The 19,234-nt window shown below is 34.5% G+C and overlaps 3 protein-coding genes across 3 annotated transcripts; 1 reads left to right on the top strand and 2 right to left on the bottom strand.

The window, feature by feature from the left end:
• The first annotated feature begins 39 nt into the window (after positions 1–39).
• Positions 40–5,023, top strand: LOC125862717 (uncharacterized). The gene is made up of 7 exons (XM_049542846.1): positions 40–325; positions 2,587–2,647; positions 2,776–2,870; positions 2,953–2,986; positions 4,158–4,212; positions 4,297–4,339; positions 4,737–5,023. Exons 1-7 carry the CDS (start codon positions 122–124, stop codon positions 4,806–4,808), a joined length of 564 nt encoding a protein of 187 aa, XP_049398803.1. The 5' UTR covers positions 40–121; the 3' UTR covers positions 4,809–5,023.
• A 497-nt stretch (positions 5,024–5,520) lies between these two features.
• LOC125862184 (uncharacterized protein At1g76660) lies at positions 5,521–9,066 on the bottom strand. Its single transcript, XM_049542196.1, has 3 exons — positions 8,593–9,066; positions 6,404–7,475; positions 5,521–6,061 (listed from the first exon to the last, which is right to left on the bottom strand). The coding sequence occupies exons 1-3, from the start codon at positions 8,647–8,649 to the stop codon at positions 5,874–5,876; spliced, it is 1,317 nt and encodes a 438-aa protein (XP_049398153.1). The 5' UTR covers positions 8,650–9,066; the 3' UTR covers positions 5,521–5,873.
• Positions 9,067–11,885: 2,819 nt separating this feature from the next.
• On the bottom strand, positions 11,886–16,852 carry LOC125862647 (UDP-rhamnose/UDP-galactose transporter 1-like). Its single transcript, XM_049542767.1, has 5 exons — positions 16,330–16,852; positions 15,078–15,262; positions 13,760–13,960; positions 12,600–12,761; positions 11,886–12,484 (listed from the first exon to the last, which is right to left on the bottom strand). Exons 1-5 carry the CDS (start codon positions 16,457–16,459, stop codon positions 12,134–12,136), a joined length of 1,029 nt encoding a protein of 342 aa, XP_049398724.1. The 5' UTR covers positions 16,460–16,852; the 3' UTR covers positions 11,886–12,133.
• Positions 16,853–19,234: the final 2,382 nt, after the last annotated feature.

Below are 19,234 nucleotides of genomic sequence, written 5' to 3'. Positions count from 1 at the left end.
GGCCTCATTTTAAACTTTGCTAAGTTTTTTTTTTGAAGCCCATAATTCACTAGTACTATTACTTTTGGTCCAAAGTCCTCCAAAACAACTAGTAAAAAAATTGTTCTTGAAACAGCAGCAAATGCTTTCTCTTTCGTCTTCCTCTTTAGTATCGTTCGGTGGAATTGCAAAGCCATTTTCGGCTCCGATCAGGTTAAAGTGTCAGTATACTCCTTTGAGAACAACAATTAATAACCCTTCTGATTCAATGGCTTCCCCAAAATGGGCTCAAAAAACTGTGACTCTTCCTCCTCAAAGGCGAGGCTGTCATCTTGTTACATCCAAGGTATGTATATGGGAATTAAGCTTTATGGGTTCAGTATTTTAGGTTATTAATGAATTTTGTGGACACCCTTTGTGTCTTATGTCAATCAACTGATCCATTTTATTCTTCTGCTGTTCTTTTAGTTGGGGGTAGGGGAAGGGAAAATGGGGGGGGGGGATTATAAGGTGGGGAATTGGGAATTGAATCCTCACCAACAAGGTAAAAGTTCAGGTTTACCTCGACCAATTGAGCTACTAAGATTTCCGTTTTTATTGTTTTGTTTGCTTTTGATTGCTTGCAAATATTTATTAGATATAATTGGGATGTGTTTATGAGCTCCCGATGATTAAGCTTTTGAGCGATTATTCGTTTCTTGTGTGTTAGTTTGCTCCCTGACAATTAAGTGAACCAAGTATCACCCACAAGTTGAAAGTTCAAGTAGTTGCCTAACTGAGCTATTAAGATTCCCTTTTTATTATTTTGTTTGCTTTCGATTACTTGCAAATGTTTAGATATAACTTGGATGTGTTTATGAGCTGCGGATGATTAAGCTTTTGAGCGATTATTCGTTTCTTGTGTGTTAATTTGCTCCCTAACAATTAAGTGAACCAAGTATCATCAACAAGTTGAAAGTTCAAGTAGTTGCCTAACTGAGCTATTATGATTCCCTTTTTATTGTTTTGTTTGCTTTTGAGTACTTGCAAATATATATTAGATATAATTGGGATGTGTTACTGAGCTGCCGATGATTAAGCTTTTGAGCGATTATTCGTTAATGGACTTTTACAGAGTGAATTGTGATATTGTTAAACCTATGGGCTCCATGTTTTAATGAGCTCTGCCTGGTTGATAGCAACTTTTTGTTTTTGTATTAATTCTTTCTTTTCCGAAGAAACTGATGGTAGTGGTTAACCCGTTTTGGCGTATCTATGTTAATCCTATTATCCCACTAGTACGGGTAAGGTAACTATACCTACCAAGACTTAAGCAGATGGAAAGAAATCACCTAGCTCCTTTATGTCTCATGATTTGAAATAGGACTCCAAGGTTTTCATCCACTTAATTGACCGTTAGGCTACACTATTGGTTGCTAATCCTGTTATATCAAATTGAAATTTCAAAACATAATTGTGTCTATATTTGCTTGATTAACTTTATGGAACTAGGTTCCAGTTGAGGTTTAGGTAACAAAGATGAAAATCATTATGATTCTATTAAACTAATTGAATCTATCAATCATCCATTTGTTGTTCTAAGATTAACCTGAACTGATATCAACAACAAAACTAGAATTCTCAAATAGAGGTTTCCAAGATATTGCTTAACTTTTTGAAAATAATGCATTACAAAAATGACCAAGAACCAAACTATCCTATGTTATTTTGTGCATAGAGAATCAAAACTGAATTGAATGTATCAGTTCAGCAAAGCTTTCTAGTGGTTAGCCATGGGGTAGGGTGGGTGGAGGGGAGTTGGAAATATATATCATGTCAGTAGGCATAATCAACATGGACAGATTTATTTTGGCCCTTACAAGAATAAACGTGACTATTGAAACTGTGAAAATGTTAACCCTCAGGGGTTGGCCTGCTAGCAATTGACTTGAGCCTTGGGGTTTGCTCCCTTTCAAGGTCTCAAGTTCGAAACCCACTAGGTGCAAACAATTTCTGAGGGCCATCGGACTGGGTAAAACCTGAATTAACCGTGGTGCACTTGCGGGAAACTCCTTGCCGAGGGCCTGTGCACCCCCGGGATTAGTCGGGGCTCAAAGAGACTCGGACACCCGGTGCAAATCAAAAAAAAAAAAACTGTGAAAATGTTATCACTGAGTGGCCTATTAGTTGGCTCACAAACTAAACTGACATGTTTTCTTACAAAAGTTGGATGTATTCGAATTCCATTCTTACTCTTCTGGCTTATGAAACATCTTTTGATCAGGATTCAAAGGTGATAACCTGACTTCATATACAGTTATTTGGGCAGTTTTTAGCTTTAGTATTTCTAGCTGCCTCACAAGTTTTAATTTTTCAGTAGCTAGACTAGTGCTGTTAATATATTGATCCAGACAATAACAAGAAAAATGTTCTTACGATAACCTTATCTAAACTTAAGCATTATGTACCTCGCTAATGGAACAACACGTTTCTATTTTCAAACAAAGTACTTGCAAAAGACTGAGTTTCTCTTTCTCTAGCCAATTTTTTTGTGTTCTATCCCCCTCCCACTCCAGCAAAAAGATTATATTCTGCTTCTTATTAATACCATCTTAATCTCCTCATCAGATTATGAAGGAAATTAATCAAGAGATAGCAGGCTTCAAATGTGGCCTTGCTCATCTTTTTCGTAAGTAATCTTATTCTGACATTCTTCACTTGAAATTCTTCTGGATGTCTCTTAATTGGCACATGTATTTGCACCAGAATTCTACCATGAGTCTATGACTGAGTATGGTTAGCTGTGTGTTTAACCAGTGCAGCATACAAGTGCTTCTTTAACTATAAATGAAAATTACGACTCAGATGTTCGAGATGATACAGAGACATTTCTTAGTAGGGTTGTCCCAGAGGTAAGATTATATTCTGCCAAGTTGAGTAATAGTCACTCATTGTTGTGGAGAGTCTCATTTTGTTTCAAAATGACAATTTCAGGGGACTTCTGCACCGTGGAAACATACTCTTGAGGGTAAGTGTGTAACGTAATCCCTGTCCTCTGTAGTGCTGTTTCTTTTCTTTTTTGGTTCGTCAGGTAATTGACTGGATTTTATTCCAGGGGTGGCTATTTAATGGGTTGCTGTAAGTGTGGGATGAAAACTATCTGAGCCAAACACCTATCAATTTTTGCCTGAGCTTGGGGAAACTCAAAATCTTGTGGCTGAGCTTGACTCTCTATTATGACTTAAGAGCTTGTGCTCGGGCCTGAGATGCTTGAAAGTCGATTTCCCAACTCAAGAAACCACATTTTCAATATGATACTCCAGAAATTACTGGAAAATCAAGTAATCTTTAGTCAAAACCTAAAATTTCCTATTTCAGAACAGCGACAAACTCAAAATATTTCATCCAATGCATCTTCATAATGGAGACAATAACTTATATCTTACAAATAGAAGGTATGGAATCAAAATACATGAGATCCATAGTAGTCCTCAGGCTGACATCGCCATGATCCCCTGTAACACCTTTCAGTGAGATGTACGTCTACAGACTTGTTCTCAATACAAGAAAACTTACGATGCAATGGGATGAGAGTCAAGAAATTACAAGAGGAGAATATCTGTACCAAAACACGAGTAGATAGATTAGCAAAGAGAAGAAAAATGAGATAAGAGAGAGAGAGACAGATCTAGGTTAGATTCAAGCTTCAACTACTTCAATCTTATATTCTAGCTCAGTCGTTGCGTACTTCAGCATCCAGGTCTGCGTCTTCATGTGATCAGCAAATGCATAGCTAGATCCTTCATCCTCCTTGTACATTAATTTTTCAGAATTAATCACAGTAAAATAATGAAGACTAAAAAACTGACTATATCTTAACATGATAAAAGAATTTTGCTCTTTTACTGCATTTGAGTTGTTTTTGGAGACCTTTGCAGTCTGTTTAAATGTTTAGCAAAATTATCTATTTATTCTTTGTTGACGATTCTGACTTCCATCCCTCAGATTATGTCATACCTACTGATAATACTGCCACTTATTTTATCTATATCTATTTAATAATCTATTGCATCACCCTCGATCTTCCTGACAGAATTTATATTAAGTTCTTTGTGTCTTTTTTTTTCCTCCTTGGTTAACTTGTCTTTCTCAATTTTATTGGTTGTTATTTTGATGTTAGTATGTTGCAATTTTGACAGGGCCAGATGACATGCCCGCTCATATTAAGTCATCGATGTTTGGCTGCAACCTCACGTCTGAATATCTCCTTTGATTTAATCCATATAGTTTTTCACGCCTTCTCCATACACTGATATTTACCACGTCTTGGATTTTCAGGATACCGATCACAGACGGAAAGCTAAACATGGGAACCTGGCAGGTACTTGTGCTACCTCTTTTTAGGTCATTTGATTTGAGCATGGCTAGAAGCCTAGAACAATGAATTCAAACACTTTCACCTTCATGTTGGATTAAAAAAGCAGACAGTTAAAGTTGTTACATCTATTGTCATTACCAAGTTGGTCAAATCTATCCTTCAATCTATTTTTTACACAACCAATTCTTCCCATGGTTTGAACTTGTAATTATAGCAAGGTTCCTTTTTGGATAGTAGAGATCCAAACCATCACAAGGATAAAAAGATTTCCACGGAGACAGTTCTTACCAAGTGTCAATTGTTCTTTTCTATCGAGACAAAACCATTACATGTCAATTTATTGATTCCTGAATATAAGACTTACAGGTATGATGAGCAACTAATGTTTTCTGAATCTCAGGGCATATGGTTGTGTGAGCACCGTGATTCTGCCACCCCACGCAGAATTGTGATCACCCTTAATGGAATGTGAGCCACTAAAGTGAAATGTTAAGAAGTACAATGAGCTACCAACGCCTATCTTACTGAAATGATCACATGTAATACTATAACACTTTCTCTGGTTGTGATGTTTTTCTAGTCCATTTCAGTCTATACTGATGTGTGTTATGAAAGCCTCTTGGCCATTTCTGTTATAAACCTACTCTGTAGTTTCTGTGTCCCATTTTCATTATGATCAACGAGCTTCATAGATGTTGATTTGTACGTGGAAGTTATCGTTCCAGCGTTGCATCTTTACTACTTATTATGGAGCAGGCTAGCACCATATGTGTTTTCATTTTCATGTAATGAAGAAGCTAAACATGTATTCTTTCTCTTCCCTGTTGCGCTAGCTGAAAACATTGATCAAAGATATGCAGTCAAGATTGAGGGTGTGTTTCATACTGATGAGAATATTTCCCAAAATATATTTTTCAATTTTCCTGTGTTCAGTTAGTCAAAACTTGTGGAAAACATTTTTTCCAGAAAAACACAAGTTCCTTAACTTTATGAGGAAAACGTTTTTCGAGAATATTTCTCCCGACCCTACCCATGTGGAATCATTCTAGTATATTGTTACAGTAGAAACATAAAAACCAGAAAAGTTCATATTAAGCACATCTTAGAATTGAGATTTGTCATCCAAGGAATGATGTCTATGAGCCAAATAATCAAAAGCATTGTCATTAAAAGCAATATATCTGATTGAAATGCATATTCAATAAGATACATTTTCAAAGACTTCAAGCCTAAGACATTCCGAAACAAGCATACACAATCCACAGTAGAAAAAGTTCCAGCATCCATTCCCACTCCTAATGACATTAATGGCTGAAAGTATATTGCTACGACTTTTGACATACATAACTCGAGGGAACCATAAGATATACAGACGATACATTCTAGAATAAAACAGCAGAATAACGAGGACGCAGTAGGGGGTTTTCGTGAGTGAGGTTAGATCACCTGCGAAAGAAGAAGACCCCCAACAAAAGCAAAAGAAGAGAACCATGCAATTCAGCCAATAGGAGACTATATAATATTCTAAATATTAGTGCTACCATGCAATATTGCCTTTTGCTTCTCTCAAACTTCTTCCTCTCCTGTAGTCTATCTCTGCATCGGAGCTTGCCAAACCATGGTCATGTTTACGACTTAATCTTAGAGTTCCCAATTTGGAGAAGATACCTTCATCATCACTCATAGCATGGTTAGCAGGTTCAATTTGCTTTGGAGACGTATGATCTGTGGATGTAGAAGACAGAAACAGTCAGTTTAAGTCCTGAACAGTATCAAGATAATATAGAACTGTTTAAGGATCCCACGAATATGAAATGGTCAGTGTATAGAACGGTAGAGCTGTTAACAATTACTTAGCCGTGTTCCATGAATAATATTAAACTGAATTTGGAAGCTGCTAAGTAGAAAAATACAAATACTAGCATGAGATAAAATCCAACGACAGAAGAAACATGAATTTAGGAACCTCGTGGCAAAGGCTAGAGAGAAGAAAGAAAATCCATTCGACTGAAACTTCATACCAACTATTACTATTCAAAACTAGCAAGGGAGTAAAAATTTATGCACCTTTCATGCAATTGTTTGCTCCTTCAAAATGATGCATCCCTGGTTTGCACTGCAAAGGAGATGCCATATTAGAGATATTCCCTCCTTTTGTTCCCTCAGCTGTTGACATAGTTAATATGATTTCCTCTTCTCTGGGCTTAGTAAAAGGGGTCATGCTAAAGGATTCATCTAATGCGACATCAGAAATTTCCACATATTGTGTCGTACTAACAATCTCATCAGCACTGAACCCAAAGGATGCTCTATACGCTTCTACTTCCTCTGCATCTTGTTTAGATGGTTTGTTCTGCCAACTCTGCTGGCCATTCCCATTATTAGTTGAATAAGCATCGGTTTCTTTGGAAACGCTCAGCCTTCCACCAGAATGAGGAAATAAAGAGTGGTCAATGTAATATTGGGCAAATGTAGCTGGACAGAAGAAATTTGAATCTTGAGTCAACTTGGAGGTGCTTGAATCAGGGCCTGGATACTTGATCTCGGATGAAGGGATAGAAGGATCCAATTGAGGAAGTTCCCTCTCACCTGGTCCCCTCGAAACAGGGGATCTGAGAGTACTAGCAGGACTTCCTGGATAAAGAGCGTATGTTGTTTGAAAATCATTGGCACCAGTGCTGGTTTTAACTTTCACAGAAGAGGAGAGGAACCGAGCGAAAGGCACATCTGGTGAAGAGGGAGTAGTTAAGTGGGCCAACTCAGGCGGAGGTGTGAAAGGAGCAGTAGATGGCTCAGTGGTGAAGTTTGAGAACACGGGAGGAGATACCAACTGGGTCTCATGAGCATATGGACCAGTGGCGAACATAGCAGATGAAGGACCTCCTGGTGAATTGCTAGATAAAAAACAGCTTGGTGATTGAGCTGTTGAAGGGAGTGCTGAATTCGAAAAGGACGCGGGTGAAGATGGTGGAGCTAAAAGAGCTGCCGTCTGATTATTCAGCCCACCAGCTTGGGGAACATTCTGCTGATTTGGCATTGAATTGGCCTCAGGAATACGAGACGAAGGCACTATACGCTTTCCACCTTTTTGTCTTCCAAAACAAGACAATCCTCCCAAACATCCTCCCCATCGTTTATGCTGTCAAAGAATAGAGCATTAGCTGTTGGGGTGTACTCTTAAGATAAAAACAGAAAAAAGGGGAAGATGCTGGATAAAAGGTGCATTCATGTAGGCATTTGCCTATCTAAGCAGGGGAGGAGTCATCCTTAGAGCTACGAGTTCAGCAAAACCCATTAACTTACACTCAAGCACTTTATTTATATTTAAAAATATATTCACTATGCTATCCAAAAACCAGTAAGCAAAAAGGATCGTAATTCAGAACCCAGAAATCAAAATTCGTTGATCTGCCTCTCTGCCTAAGTGGTTCACACGTGAAATCCGATAACAAGAAAGTAAAATCATAATATACAGAAGTAAGACCAAGTGCGAAATCATTAATAGTCAAAGTAATTTTTTTCATATTCCTTTACAGTATCTAAGTCAACAATGAAAAGCTTATTTAGTGTCTCTATCACCAACCCATAAGATTCATGTATCAGCTGCATTTTCACGCATCTAAAAGATACCATGGTCCACACACAGTGGAGCCAAACTCAACATCCATCAGGTTAGCTAGTGAAATATGACAGCTTCCTTTCTCAAAATAAACAAAACGAAAACTTAATTTTGGCCCCAATAAGATCATCATCCCCGCGGCCCTCAAAATTACTGCATTAAATAAATTCCTATATTTTCTTACGAGTGAGATTAACTACATTATCATTTTTTTTATGACTGTTGTGTCCCAACTTTTGCGCACCTCAACTAATTCCACAGTGGGATCACGTAACTCTATACACAAAAGCTAGGACAAAATGGGAAGAAATCACCTAATGTTTGTTTTAATCTCTAGTGGGATTTGTACACGAGATCTCACGATTCTCAACCCACTTCATCGACCACTGAATGACACCCTTGGCGGCATAAATTGAAGTTGAAAATAACAACATTATCAAATAGTATCGATTAGGAACCCCATTTCACCAAAACCTCAGATCTGTTTGCAAATGATTCCACCACACAATTTAATCATTACTAAAACATTACAACAAGTAAACCCATAACAGATTGCACAAATTCTCATCCACACAAACAAAACACACACAAAATTACACAGTCAGCAAGTAGATCTGAAAAATGAAATGCACAGTACCCGAGAAGGAAGTGGCGGTCCTTGCTGCTGCGGAAATCTATTCTGCTCCGACCCCATTTCTACTATCACCAATCTGAACAATACTTCAGCTAATCAAACTCCTTTTTCCACTTCACTTCAGTAGTTTTCACCACTGCTTAAACGCAACAAATCTTTTTTCTTTCTCCTTTTCAGCACTTACTCTTTCATCTCCACACAAAAAACACACTTAACACAACATATACACACTCAAAACTCAAAACTCAAAAGTACTCAAAAATGGTTGTTATACACACAAACAACAAAATCCTTTTGCTCATTCAACAGATGCAGACAAATTCAACAATTTGGTCTATAAAAATTGAAAAAAAAATGGAGAAGAGTGTATGTACTGCTGATGCTACTACTAGTAGTAGACGTAGTACTGATACTATTTTTTTCCTTCTCCCTACAGGAAGAGACAGAGAGAGAATAATTTTTTTTTTGTTAATCAAAAGACAAAGAAAGCACAAATAAAGCCAAATTGTGTGTGTGAAAGTGAAAGTGAAAAAACGGTGGGGGAGAGAGAGAGAGAGAAAGAGAAAGGGGAAAAAGAAAAAGAGAGATGCTTTATGGGAAAAGGAAAAAAGTAAAAAAAAAAAAAAAAAGAGTAGCTTTAAATTAATTCATTTTTGTTATTTTTATTCTTGTTAATAATAATTATAGTAGTAGTATTTTAATTTTTTTAATATTTATTTAAGCTTTTGACTAGTAAGTATATGAATTTGGGTAGATTGTATTTTCCTTAGTCAGAGGATTTGGTTTGAGAATTCTCATATTAGAAAATCTTTGATTGAGAGTGTTGCTTTTAAATAGTATCTATTTGGCGTGAAGTTTGAATCAATGTAAATATCGAACATTGAAATTGTATGAGAAATCAAAAGAAATTTCTTTTACATTTTTTTTAATTTTTAACGTTTATTGTCAAAGAATGTGGTGAGTAGATCCGATTGTTTGTTTCTTTCTTAGTTAGAGGTTTTGATTTTAGAATTTTGGGAATGGAAAATCTTTGAAGGAGAGTGTTGCTTCTAAATGGTGTTTATTTGGTGCACGAATTCAAATTAATGCGAATACCAGCTATTCCATGAGATTGTTTCTTTCTCAGTTAGAGGTTTTGGTTTTAGACTTGTGGGAATAGAAAATCTTTGATAGAGAGTGTAACTCTCAAATGGTGTTTATTTGGCGCGAATTTGAATAAATGTGAATATCAGATAATGCATGAGAAACCAAAGAAAAAATCTTTTACACTTTGTTTGGATGGTTATTGTTATGTAGTATTTCAAAATATATTATGTTGATTGTGTTATGTTGTGTTATTTTGATTACTATTACATAATGTACACATCAATGGATAAAGCCTAAAAAAAAGGATAAAATTATTGTAAAAAGGTAGATAAATGATAAAATAAAATTATGTAGATAATAAACAAAGAAAAAATGAGAAGAAAAAAAAAGATAATAACGAGATCACACATAATCAATCAGATCATTAATTATAAAAAATTATAATACATAATAATAAATTTAATGATGCGATATAATAAAATTAATAATCGAAACAATACAAACTCTAATTACAAGTAAAAGTATAAATGATTTTTTCATTAAGATAAATGATGAGCATTTAAACAACTTAATAATTAAAACAATGCAATGGGTACATAACATAAAAGAAAAAGGGTAGAAGTAGTCATTTGCACAGTATATTTACACTTTTTAGGGAAATAATTTAACACTATAAAACTCAATAAATCAAAGTGAAAAAATACTTATCATGGTTAAATATAACAATAACAATATATTCAATGTAACTTCACGAGTAAATTTGAAAAGATAGAATGTGTACACAAATTTTAACTCTACCTTGGGAGGTGAATAACATGTTTTCGATGAACTCCCAGCTTAAAAAAGCACATATCAAAGCAGATACTAAAAAAAGCATGGCAAGCAATATGAAAAAAGAAAAACAATAGTTATAACAAAACAGAGCGATAGCTATAACAAAATACCATAAATCTTACCACAAGCAGCAATAGGAGAAATAATATGTCTATTAGTAAGGAAGCATAAGCAAGACAAAGCTTTACTATCTGTCTCCTTGTTGGTATAGATTCGATTCCCCATTTTGTAATATCTTTTCCATTTCCTTTTTTCCTACCCCCAATTTATTTATTTTTTAAAAAAAATCTACATATTTTTTCCATAATTGAGTTTCTCCTTCTTCAACTTTTGTTTAATTAAATGATCATGATATTTTGTGAAAATATAAATTCTTCATGGATGGAGGAACAATATTTATCACTATTGTTACCATTGAAACTTGCTAGTGGATCATCATTCTATGATAAGCAACTACTAATTTTGGGCCCCATACTTGATACTACACATTATTAAAGCTAGACATTAAGGGGTCGTTTGATTGAGAATCAGTTATTCGAGATTAATTATTCTGAGATAAGTTATTTCATCATGTATATTAGATAAATTATTCCATCACTAAGGTACAAATAATGGAATAAATAATTTTAGGACTGCCTAATACCTCCAATCAAACGCAGGATAAAATAATCATGCATTTTATCTCTGAGACTATTATACCTTATACTTCCCATCAAACGACTCAAGATTGTATGATGCTAAAAGTCCTTCAAGAATATAAATTGTTCACAATATTTATTTTATTCTATATTTTAAGAAAAAAATATAATATTAACATGACATTGCGTGTTGTGGTTTCATTCATGATCATACTCAATTGGTAAAAGTTTTACCTGATATTTTATTAAGACATTGTTATTTAATCTATATTTAATGTTAAGATAAAAATGACTGAATCAAAATATGACTTGGGTGATGCTTTGATCAATTGGACTACAATTCCAATAAAATTAAGTGTACAACCTAAAAATCATTAAATTTCGATGAGTTATTTTACTCCACGTATCCTTACTAGTAAAAAAGGATCTTCGACCAAAAAAGCATTTTGGTAGAAGAAGCCGACCACTATATAAACCATCATTCGTCCAGAAAAGAAGCAAGCTACCTTTATTTGATCCCGCTCAAATTGGTCGACAAACACAGTGGTTTGATTGTAGGAATCCCAATCGACTGAACTTTCTAGTCTTGATATAACACTTATAGTTGGCTAAATCATCAGCTTTAAATACCTTAAATACTGCTTAAGTTAATTACCTCTTTAATTATGCTAATAATAACCTGTTTTCTTGAATAATTTCAAATGGATGAATCAAGCACATGATTGAATACTGCACTTAAAATAAAAACAAATGAATTTATGTGAAATAACATTAGCTAAAAATGGTATAAAAGAAACCTGGTAGTGGTAGACTTGGATAAAGAACAAAACATTCAGTAACTATTAAAAAAAAGCAAGACAAGGTCACCAAATTGGGACCAAATGGAAGGGATGTCAATAAATAATGCAACAAATATCATAAACTACATGCAAATTTGATCATAAACTATTGTGTGATGATGGCTACTAAATAAGAGACCTCAAAATTTAGGCCTTGGACTGACCGACTTCGACGTCCGCCTTCTCCATTCCCTCCTTCAATAATCTCAGCTCTTCTTCTGTCAAGCTGTTTTTGGAAGCGTGTGGGCTCTTGGTGTTGGATTGTTTTTCGATCTCCACGGCCCAACTATAGATCACCATGCCCGCAATTGCAACGAGCATTCCCATTATGTTCTTAAAAGTCAACGCAGATTCAAAGAGCAACCAACCCAAAGTCAGGACACACACGGTTTTCATGTGGCCTAGAACCTGGAAGGAAACTGCAGAGAATCGCCCGATGCAGAGATACTGACTCACATTGCAGAACACAGCTAATGAACACGACAGGAGTATAAAGAACTGCAGAAAGTGCCACACACATCCATGATCAGAGCGCATAAAGTAGTGTAGGGCGTAAAAGGACCAATCAAATATGCATCATAATCTGAGAATAGGAAGATTGGTTGATACTTACAATGGCACCATAAGTATACTTGTAGTCTAGTAATAGATTTCCACTAAGATAGTAGTCGCAAAAAGGACCCAGCACAAGGAGGGAGCAAGCTTGTATCGGAGCAGTTTTACTCAATAATTCAAAGGATCCAATTGAGTACTTTTTCTGCAAAGAGCCTATTGACTGCACCGAAAAATCATCGTTTGATCACACAAATGCAACCACAAGTTTAAGAGAACAAAGATAGAGTGACTCGAGGAGGAGGGGGGGATCAAGAAGGAAGCAAGGATTTAATTTGGTAGAAGAATGTGAGAGCTTGATGACAAAATGTACTATATGAATGAGGCCAGCAGGGAATTCTTTCTTTGTCCCATTGAGTATCTGCAGGTAACTGTTCTAAATTCTGCAATGGTAGAGACAAGCTTTTTCTCCACATACCACCGAACAAGGATCAAAGCAGTAGGCAAATAAAAAAGTCAAATCAGTGCTTCCCTTTCTCCCTTTCTTACCCCTCGATTAAAAGCAACACAACAAATGTAGCACCTTGTTTGGGACTGAGGCATATTTCTTGTTGTGAAGCTTTTAATTAAGGGTAAAAGCAGAGAGAGAAGAACATGAAAATTTTGGAGACATCTTTTATTTAGAGCAAGAAACGATCCTTGTCAAGGATTAAACGGTCTGATAGAGTAGTTACTTCTTCTCGACACTAAAGTAGGAAACAAAAAGAAAGCAAACTTTCATCACTTCTATGGGAGACGAGGGAAGAAGAAAAAAGGGAAAATTTTCAGACATCTATCCTTTAGTTTCTAATAGAAAGAAGGGATCTTTGTTAAGGATAAGTAAATTCGATAGCAGTATAGCAGGCTCCCTAAATAAACTAACTGTCTCTCAGAAATGAAAACTAAGTTTGTAATCATAAATTAAACCCACATAAATAGTAGAGTCAAATTACAAAAGACACCTAACATGTACTAAAGAAATTATGTATGCATCGGATTAGCCACTTCAACGGGATCTTTTATCATGGTCAGAGGAGAAATTACCAAACGTCTAGGAAATTGTTTAACTTTTAATAATAGTGATCTTCAATCAGAACAAAACCAAATATTTCTCTTTCGGAAATCTTTTCAATCATTCAGTCTTTTTGCAGTAAAGTTATGAAGAAGCCAGAATATACTCACAATCTGCTGCAACGATGTTGACAGAACTGCAACACAAGCACAAATAAAACCTTTGGCGTTAACCTTGACATCAGTTACTGTGCAAACACCCACACCGATAACGACAACCACAACAGACATTTTAACCTCCTTCGAGTAACGCTTATTATGAAGGATCCATTCCATAATGCAAACCACTGGAATCATGCTCAACTTTGAGATCTACACCCAGAAAAAAAACAAAAAAAAAAACTTAAGACACATAAAATGAAATTTCACCAAGGAACAAAAAATAAAACAAATGGCACCGCTAGTATACTATATAATACATTGATCTAATATGTAAATCATTCAGCCACTAGACCAAAAAGAATAAATGCTTCAAGTCCTTTGTTCATAATTTTTTTAACAAAAGAAAAATTATTCTTCTATATCCAGTAAATTTGGTCAACAAAACTACTTTGGAATTTCATCAACTCAACAACCATTAAAGTCTGCCAATAATAACTTTCTAAACCTAAATGAATTTTCAGCAAAAACAGGACCAACTAGTGAATGCAAACCTACTAGAAGTTTCTGCACATATAAAAACTTCATCATACCACCTCCATATCAGAAAAAGCATCACGCTCAATTGGCACTTCTTCCCAAAAATAACAGGAAAAATAACTTTATTTGGCCACTTGTCTTCATCAAAAGCATGTTAAAGGCTTAGAAATATGGACTTGAATTTTTGCTAAAAGCTATAATCAATAGTAATGATTACCAAGGAGATATCCTAAAAAGGTATAAAGGAGGACTAAGAGATTGAATTGAATAACATAGCAAAAACATTAGTACAACTAATGTTAAGTATGAATCTCTAGGAAATGAAAGGAAGCAACTTTTTTTATTATTATTGGTTTCTATTCTACTAACTGATTTGCAATCAAGGAGGAAGAGGGAAGATCAATTCCCTTTCCTGCAATTATCCTTTTAGATCAATCAAAGAAAGAAAATGACATACCCTGACTTGTATTCTATTCTCATTTTTTCAATATTTTATCCTTCCTTTCCCTTTCAAATTAAACCCAAGCCGTGTGTTGTCATTTCAGGTAATGAAGATACTGATCAGTATAAGTTAACTCCATGTCAATAGATCATGAACAAAAACAACAAAAGATGAAATCATTTTATAAGAAAGGACTGAAAGCTGATAGCATAATCACGTTGTTAGCAAATATTATTCACCCTCTGATAGACATAGCCAAAATTCAAGACTTATCTTTTTCAAGAGAACAAAATACAAGACTTAACAAGAAACGTTACGGGTAAAAAAACAAAAGAGAGATTATCATACTTGGTAAAATCCAACTGAATTGAGCATGAGACTTAAGTTCATTCCTGTGATAGACATGTTTGCAACAACTGAGAACCAGATAAGTTCCCACAAAGGTACATGCTTTGATGACGAAAGCCCTGTGGCATTTGACACCATCCCAACAAGTGCCGTCACAGCAAAGTGAAACCCAGTCAATGTTGTAGCTGGAGGAAACAAACCATGAAATTAAAAATGACAGGTAGACCATTCAAATTTAAAAGCATACAGAGGATGGGAATTGGGATGTAATAGGAACAACAGACTTCTAAACCTAAGGAAGTAGAAGAAGGAAAAGAGATGTAGAAAATTCAACGGCCAAAAATGTCAGGTTCCACCACTAAGCCAGAAGGAGGTTATTTCAGTTCAAATACAAGCCTTAAAGATCTTTGTAATCAAAATAGCACAATGTATCTAGACCTAGACGAGTTAGTTCAAAATGACGAAACAAAGCAACCAGAGGAATGTCCGACACGGTTGAGATACACTAGCTCAATATTGAAAAGGAATCCGTTAGTCATAATGGGGATTAATTTCAAGCCGACTTCTTCTTTTACAAAACCAATACTATAAAGACAGTGAAATGGCAAATCTGATTACAACTGTATATAACCATGCAAACAATATTTCAAATCTTAAGACGTCCTTGGACGAGAAATAACAGAACAAGATAAGTGGAGGCAAAAATCAAAGAGAATCTGAGAACACAGGTTAGCAAAGGCGAATCAAAGAGTTGATCTTTATTAATCTCAATTTAATAGGTACTAAAGTCGATATCGTTTTTCAAATATCAGTCCCCCCCATATCAAATATCCTTTTTTTCTCACTTTAGTAATAAATTCGAGGTTTATAGTTAACATATGCTTCTAGCCTGAGAATTGAATATATGCTTCATTGAGCTCATTATGAACTGTAAACATGATACTCTACATCCATTATCCAACTAGCCGAAAATAACAATTCTTTTCCTTCTTCTCCATTCATAATTGAACATATTACGAAATAAAAATTCAAAATTCAGATCAGATTGCACATTTATGAACTAAAAACAAGCTAATTTAATACAAAAATCCACCAAATCAACCAGAATACAGACAATTTTAACATATTGTATTTATCACCGCACCCACAACCTCCAAATCCTGGATCCGCCATGAAAATAATACATACTACGTACAAATCAAAAAATTCTCACAAGATCTAAACAACACCGGCAAAATTAAATGAGATTTACCAAAAGTGAATGAATAACCGTTGGCCGACATAAGCTGCTTATTAGCCATAATAATTCCCACCGAACTAACAACATTCATCGCCCATGCTCCCATATCCGATACATGAGACGATTTCTTCTCGCTCTCCATACTTACAATAACAACTATACTATAACAACAATTATTAATAATCCAAAGATCAAACCAAATCACCTACCCAACTCGTTTAACAGAGAGGGGCAGGATTTTTTTTTCAAATAAAAACAATATATAACACAAATATCAACACAATATGTAGATCTACAATAACAATAAGCACAATTGAGTAGATTCAGATTTATATTTTTGTGATACTACTAAAAGCATATCACTTTGCTTTATTTTGTAGAGAGAGAAAGAAGAGAGAGAAAGAAGAGAGAGAAAGGTGCATGTGGGATGTGTGTTTTCTCCTTTGCGTGTGAGAGGACAGAAGTAAGAGGGAAGTGAAGATCTGAAAAAAATTGGAATTTGAAGAGAGAGAAAGGAGAGAGAGAGAGAGAGTTTTTTACGAACTCTCCACCGGTATTTTCGATGCTACTATACATCACTTTCTTTGTCACTTTTTCCATATTCTTTCCCTTTCTTTTCTTCTTTTTGGGTGTATTTGGTATGGAAATAAATATTTTTAAAAAAAATTCTATAAATAAAAAAAAAACTTTAAGAAAAAATAAATTTTATAAGTGATATTTGTATTAGGAGTGTTTATTTTTAAAAAAATAAAAAATTGGAGGTACGGAATTACAATGTGGGGAATCGAATAAGGTGAGATTCAGGTAGTCAATTAACTGAGCTACTAACATTATGTGTATTAGGAGTGTTTATCAGGTGGTTTGGTTTGGTTTCTGCGCTTAATAATTTGATTTGTTGATTATTGAGTTTATATGTGCTAAAGCAATAATTGAATTAATGAGATTTGATTGATTTGTTTTGATTTTAAGGAATTTTTGTTTTGTTATCGCTTGAGATATTTAGTTTATTTGATGTAAAAATTAAAATAAAAGAGTAGCGTTTGTGTACTATGTTAATGATTTTTCGTTTAATATGATCTTAAATCTATTAAATATCAGTGTCGTTATCGATGAAGAATATAGTTGGTAGGCGATAGCGATGATGGTTGGGGTGAGCAGCAAACGGAGAGAGATGTTTTGAGGCAATGGAGTTTATAGTTTTAAATATAATCTGTTATTTATAAAAATCTAAATCACTTTCAAGTCTGCAATGTGATAACATGATTTCAATTACACATTTTCAATTTGATTTATCAATTATGATTTGATTTTTAACATCTCTATCTCATTTGTACCTCCAACACTCTGCCCAACCTTTACTAACACCTTTGGATTTACTTTAGGTTAGTACTTTCCATGTGAAATATTTGTGTAAATTTTTTGTTAGACTGCAACATATAAGATACGGATCAATAATTCTAAAAACATAGGTTTAACATTAAGAACTTTTAAAGTTTAATTTATGAATTTTAAATTCTAGATCTATATCTGACCATCATTTTACTCGTGTCCCGCCTTAATTCCATATTGCTCATTGAAATAATATTTTTTTACTTATAAAAAGTAAAAAATAATTTTAAAATACTTATTTTTCAAAAGGATATATTTTGTTAAAATCATTGTCCTTCCTACCACCTTCCAACTACCAAATACAACTTTCTCTTTTCTCTCTTTCCTTCTTCAAAATCAATTAAAGGGAAAATAATCTAATAGTCCCTTTAAGTAGAATGATAGATTCATTTTGCGTGGGGTCCATCCCTATCAAATAAAGAAAAGGAAAAAGAGTAGTTAAGAGGAATAGATACTCCTATTTGGAAGAAATATTACAAGTGGTTAATATAAATTACAATTTTGATCCTTTGAATTTATCAAAAGTTAATTTTGTTTTCATCTGTTAAGGTGTGTGTTCATCTCATTTTTAATATTCTCAACACGTCCCTTCACATGAAGGTCTGATTCTTTTTTCATGGACCAAGCACGTAGATATTCTTTTTTTAATTTAGATAACAGTGAAATTCGATTTCCAAGATCTCTATCTATTCTAATATCGTATTAATATGTGTGACTAATGGCAAGTTGTATTGACTAACAAGAAAAAATAATCAAAGTAATACCTTTATATTTAATGAAATTTGGCAGATCTATTTCAACTAGAGTTAAGTATGTTATATTTAGGTAAACATGACATATGGTTTCGAAACTAGAGAGGCATATCTTAGAGCAATTGTAGATAATAATGTAAGGTCAAATTTGCTCATATATATTTAAAATTGGTTAACTTTCTCCTTCATTAGACTTTTCATATAATTTTCTGCCTATTATTGAGAAAAGTTTCATTTATTTTATGACTACTAATAAAGTTATAACTCAAGGGTAATTTTAACTATAGTTATAAAAAATGGAGAAATGTTTTACCTTTGCGAGCGACTTGAACGTAATTGAAAAGTACCAATTAGGTTACCAAGTCCTACATCTCACTCTTATGTGTTTTCTTGAGGGAGGTTGGGGTAACCAATTAGGTTACTACGCCCTACATTTCACTCTATATGTTATCACCCCCCNCCCCCCCCCCCCCCCCCCACCCCCATCTCAAGTGTATACAACATCTTACAAGTATAGTTCTACAAAGTGGAGTCTGAAGATGATAGAGTTTAAGCAGACTTTTGCCCTATCTTAAAAGATAGAAAGGTTGTTTCTGATAGACCCTCAATTCAAGGTAAAACATTCCAAAGTACAAGGAACAACATAGAATAACAAATATCGAAGGACAAAAAACAACCGAAGCCTACTAATTTTTTACGAATACGCTTTCGTAACATGTTTCAAATATTTCTCTTCTCATCCCCACAAAAAATATGTGAAGTTTACAGATAATCAC

The sequence above is a fragment of the Solanum stenotomum genome, chromosome 4 (genome assembly GCF_019186545.1).
Source record: "Solanum stenotomum isolate F172 chromosome 4, ASM1918654v1, whole genome shotgun sequence".
Lineage (NCBI taxonomy): Eukaryota > Viridiplantae > Streptophyta > Magnoliopsida > Solanales > Solanaceae > Solanum > Solanum stenotomum.
Note: the sequence above shows the minus strand (reverse complement) of the source record. Positions and strands in the feature narration are given on the sequence as shown.

What these genes read in the sequence shown, in the direction of transcription:
- LOC125862717 (XM_049542846.1), top strand. Translation starts at nt 122, where the DNA reads ATGCTTTCTCTTTCGTCTTCCTCTTTAGTATCGTTCGGTGGAATTGCA. An exon ending in TTAGTAGGGTTGTCCCAGAG is followed by an intron (nt 2,871 to 2,952) that starts GTAAGATTATAT and finishes TGACAATTTCAG; the next exon opens with GGGACTTCTGCACCGTGGAA. An exon ending in ATGTTTGGCTGCAACCTCAC is followed by an intron (nt 4,213 to 4,296) that starts GTCTGAATATCT and finishes TTGGATTTTCAG; the next exon opens with GATACCGATCACAGACGGAA.
- LOC125862184 (XM_049542196.1), bottom strand. Translation starts at nt 8,649, where the DNA reads ATGGGGTCGGAGCAGAATAGATTTCCGCAGCAGCAAGGACCGCCACTT. An exon ending in GACCGCCACTTCCTTCTCGG is followed by an intron (nt 7,476 to 8,592) that starts GTACTGTGCATT and finishes ATTCTTTGACAG; the next exon opens with CATAAACGATGGGGAGGATG. An exon ending in AGCAAACAATTGCATGAAAG is followed by an intron (nt 6,062 to 6,403) that starts GTGCATAAATTT and finishes CTACATCCACAG; the next exon opens with ATCATACGTCTCCAAAGCAA.
- LOC125862647 (XM_049542767.1), bottom strand. Translation starts at nt 16,459, where the DNA reads ATGGAGAGCGAGAAGAAATCGTCTCATGTATCGGATATGGGAGCATGG. An exon ending in CGGTTATTCATTCACTTTTG is followed by an intron (nt 15,263 to 16,329) that starts GTAAATCTCATT and finishes TGTTTCCTCCAG; the next exon opens with CTACAACATTGACTGGGTTT. An exon ending in AGTATACTTATGGTGCCATT is followed by an intron (nt 12,485 to 12,599) that starts GTAAGTATCAAC and finishes CACTTTCTGCAG; the next exon opens with TTCTTTATACTCCTGTCGTG.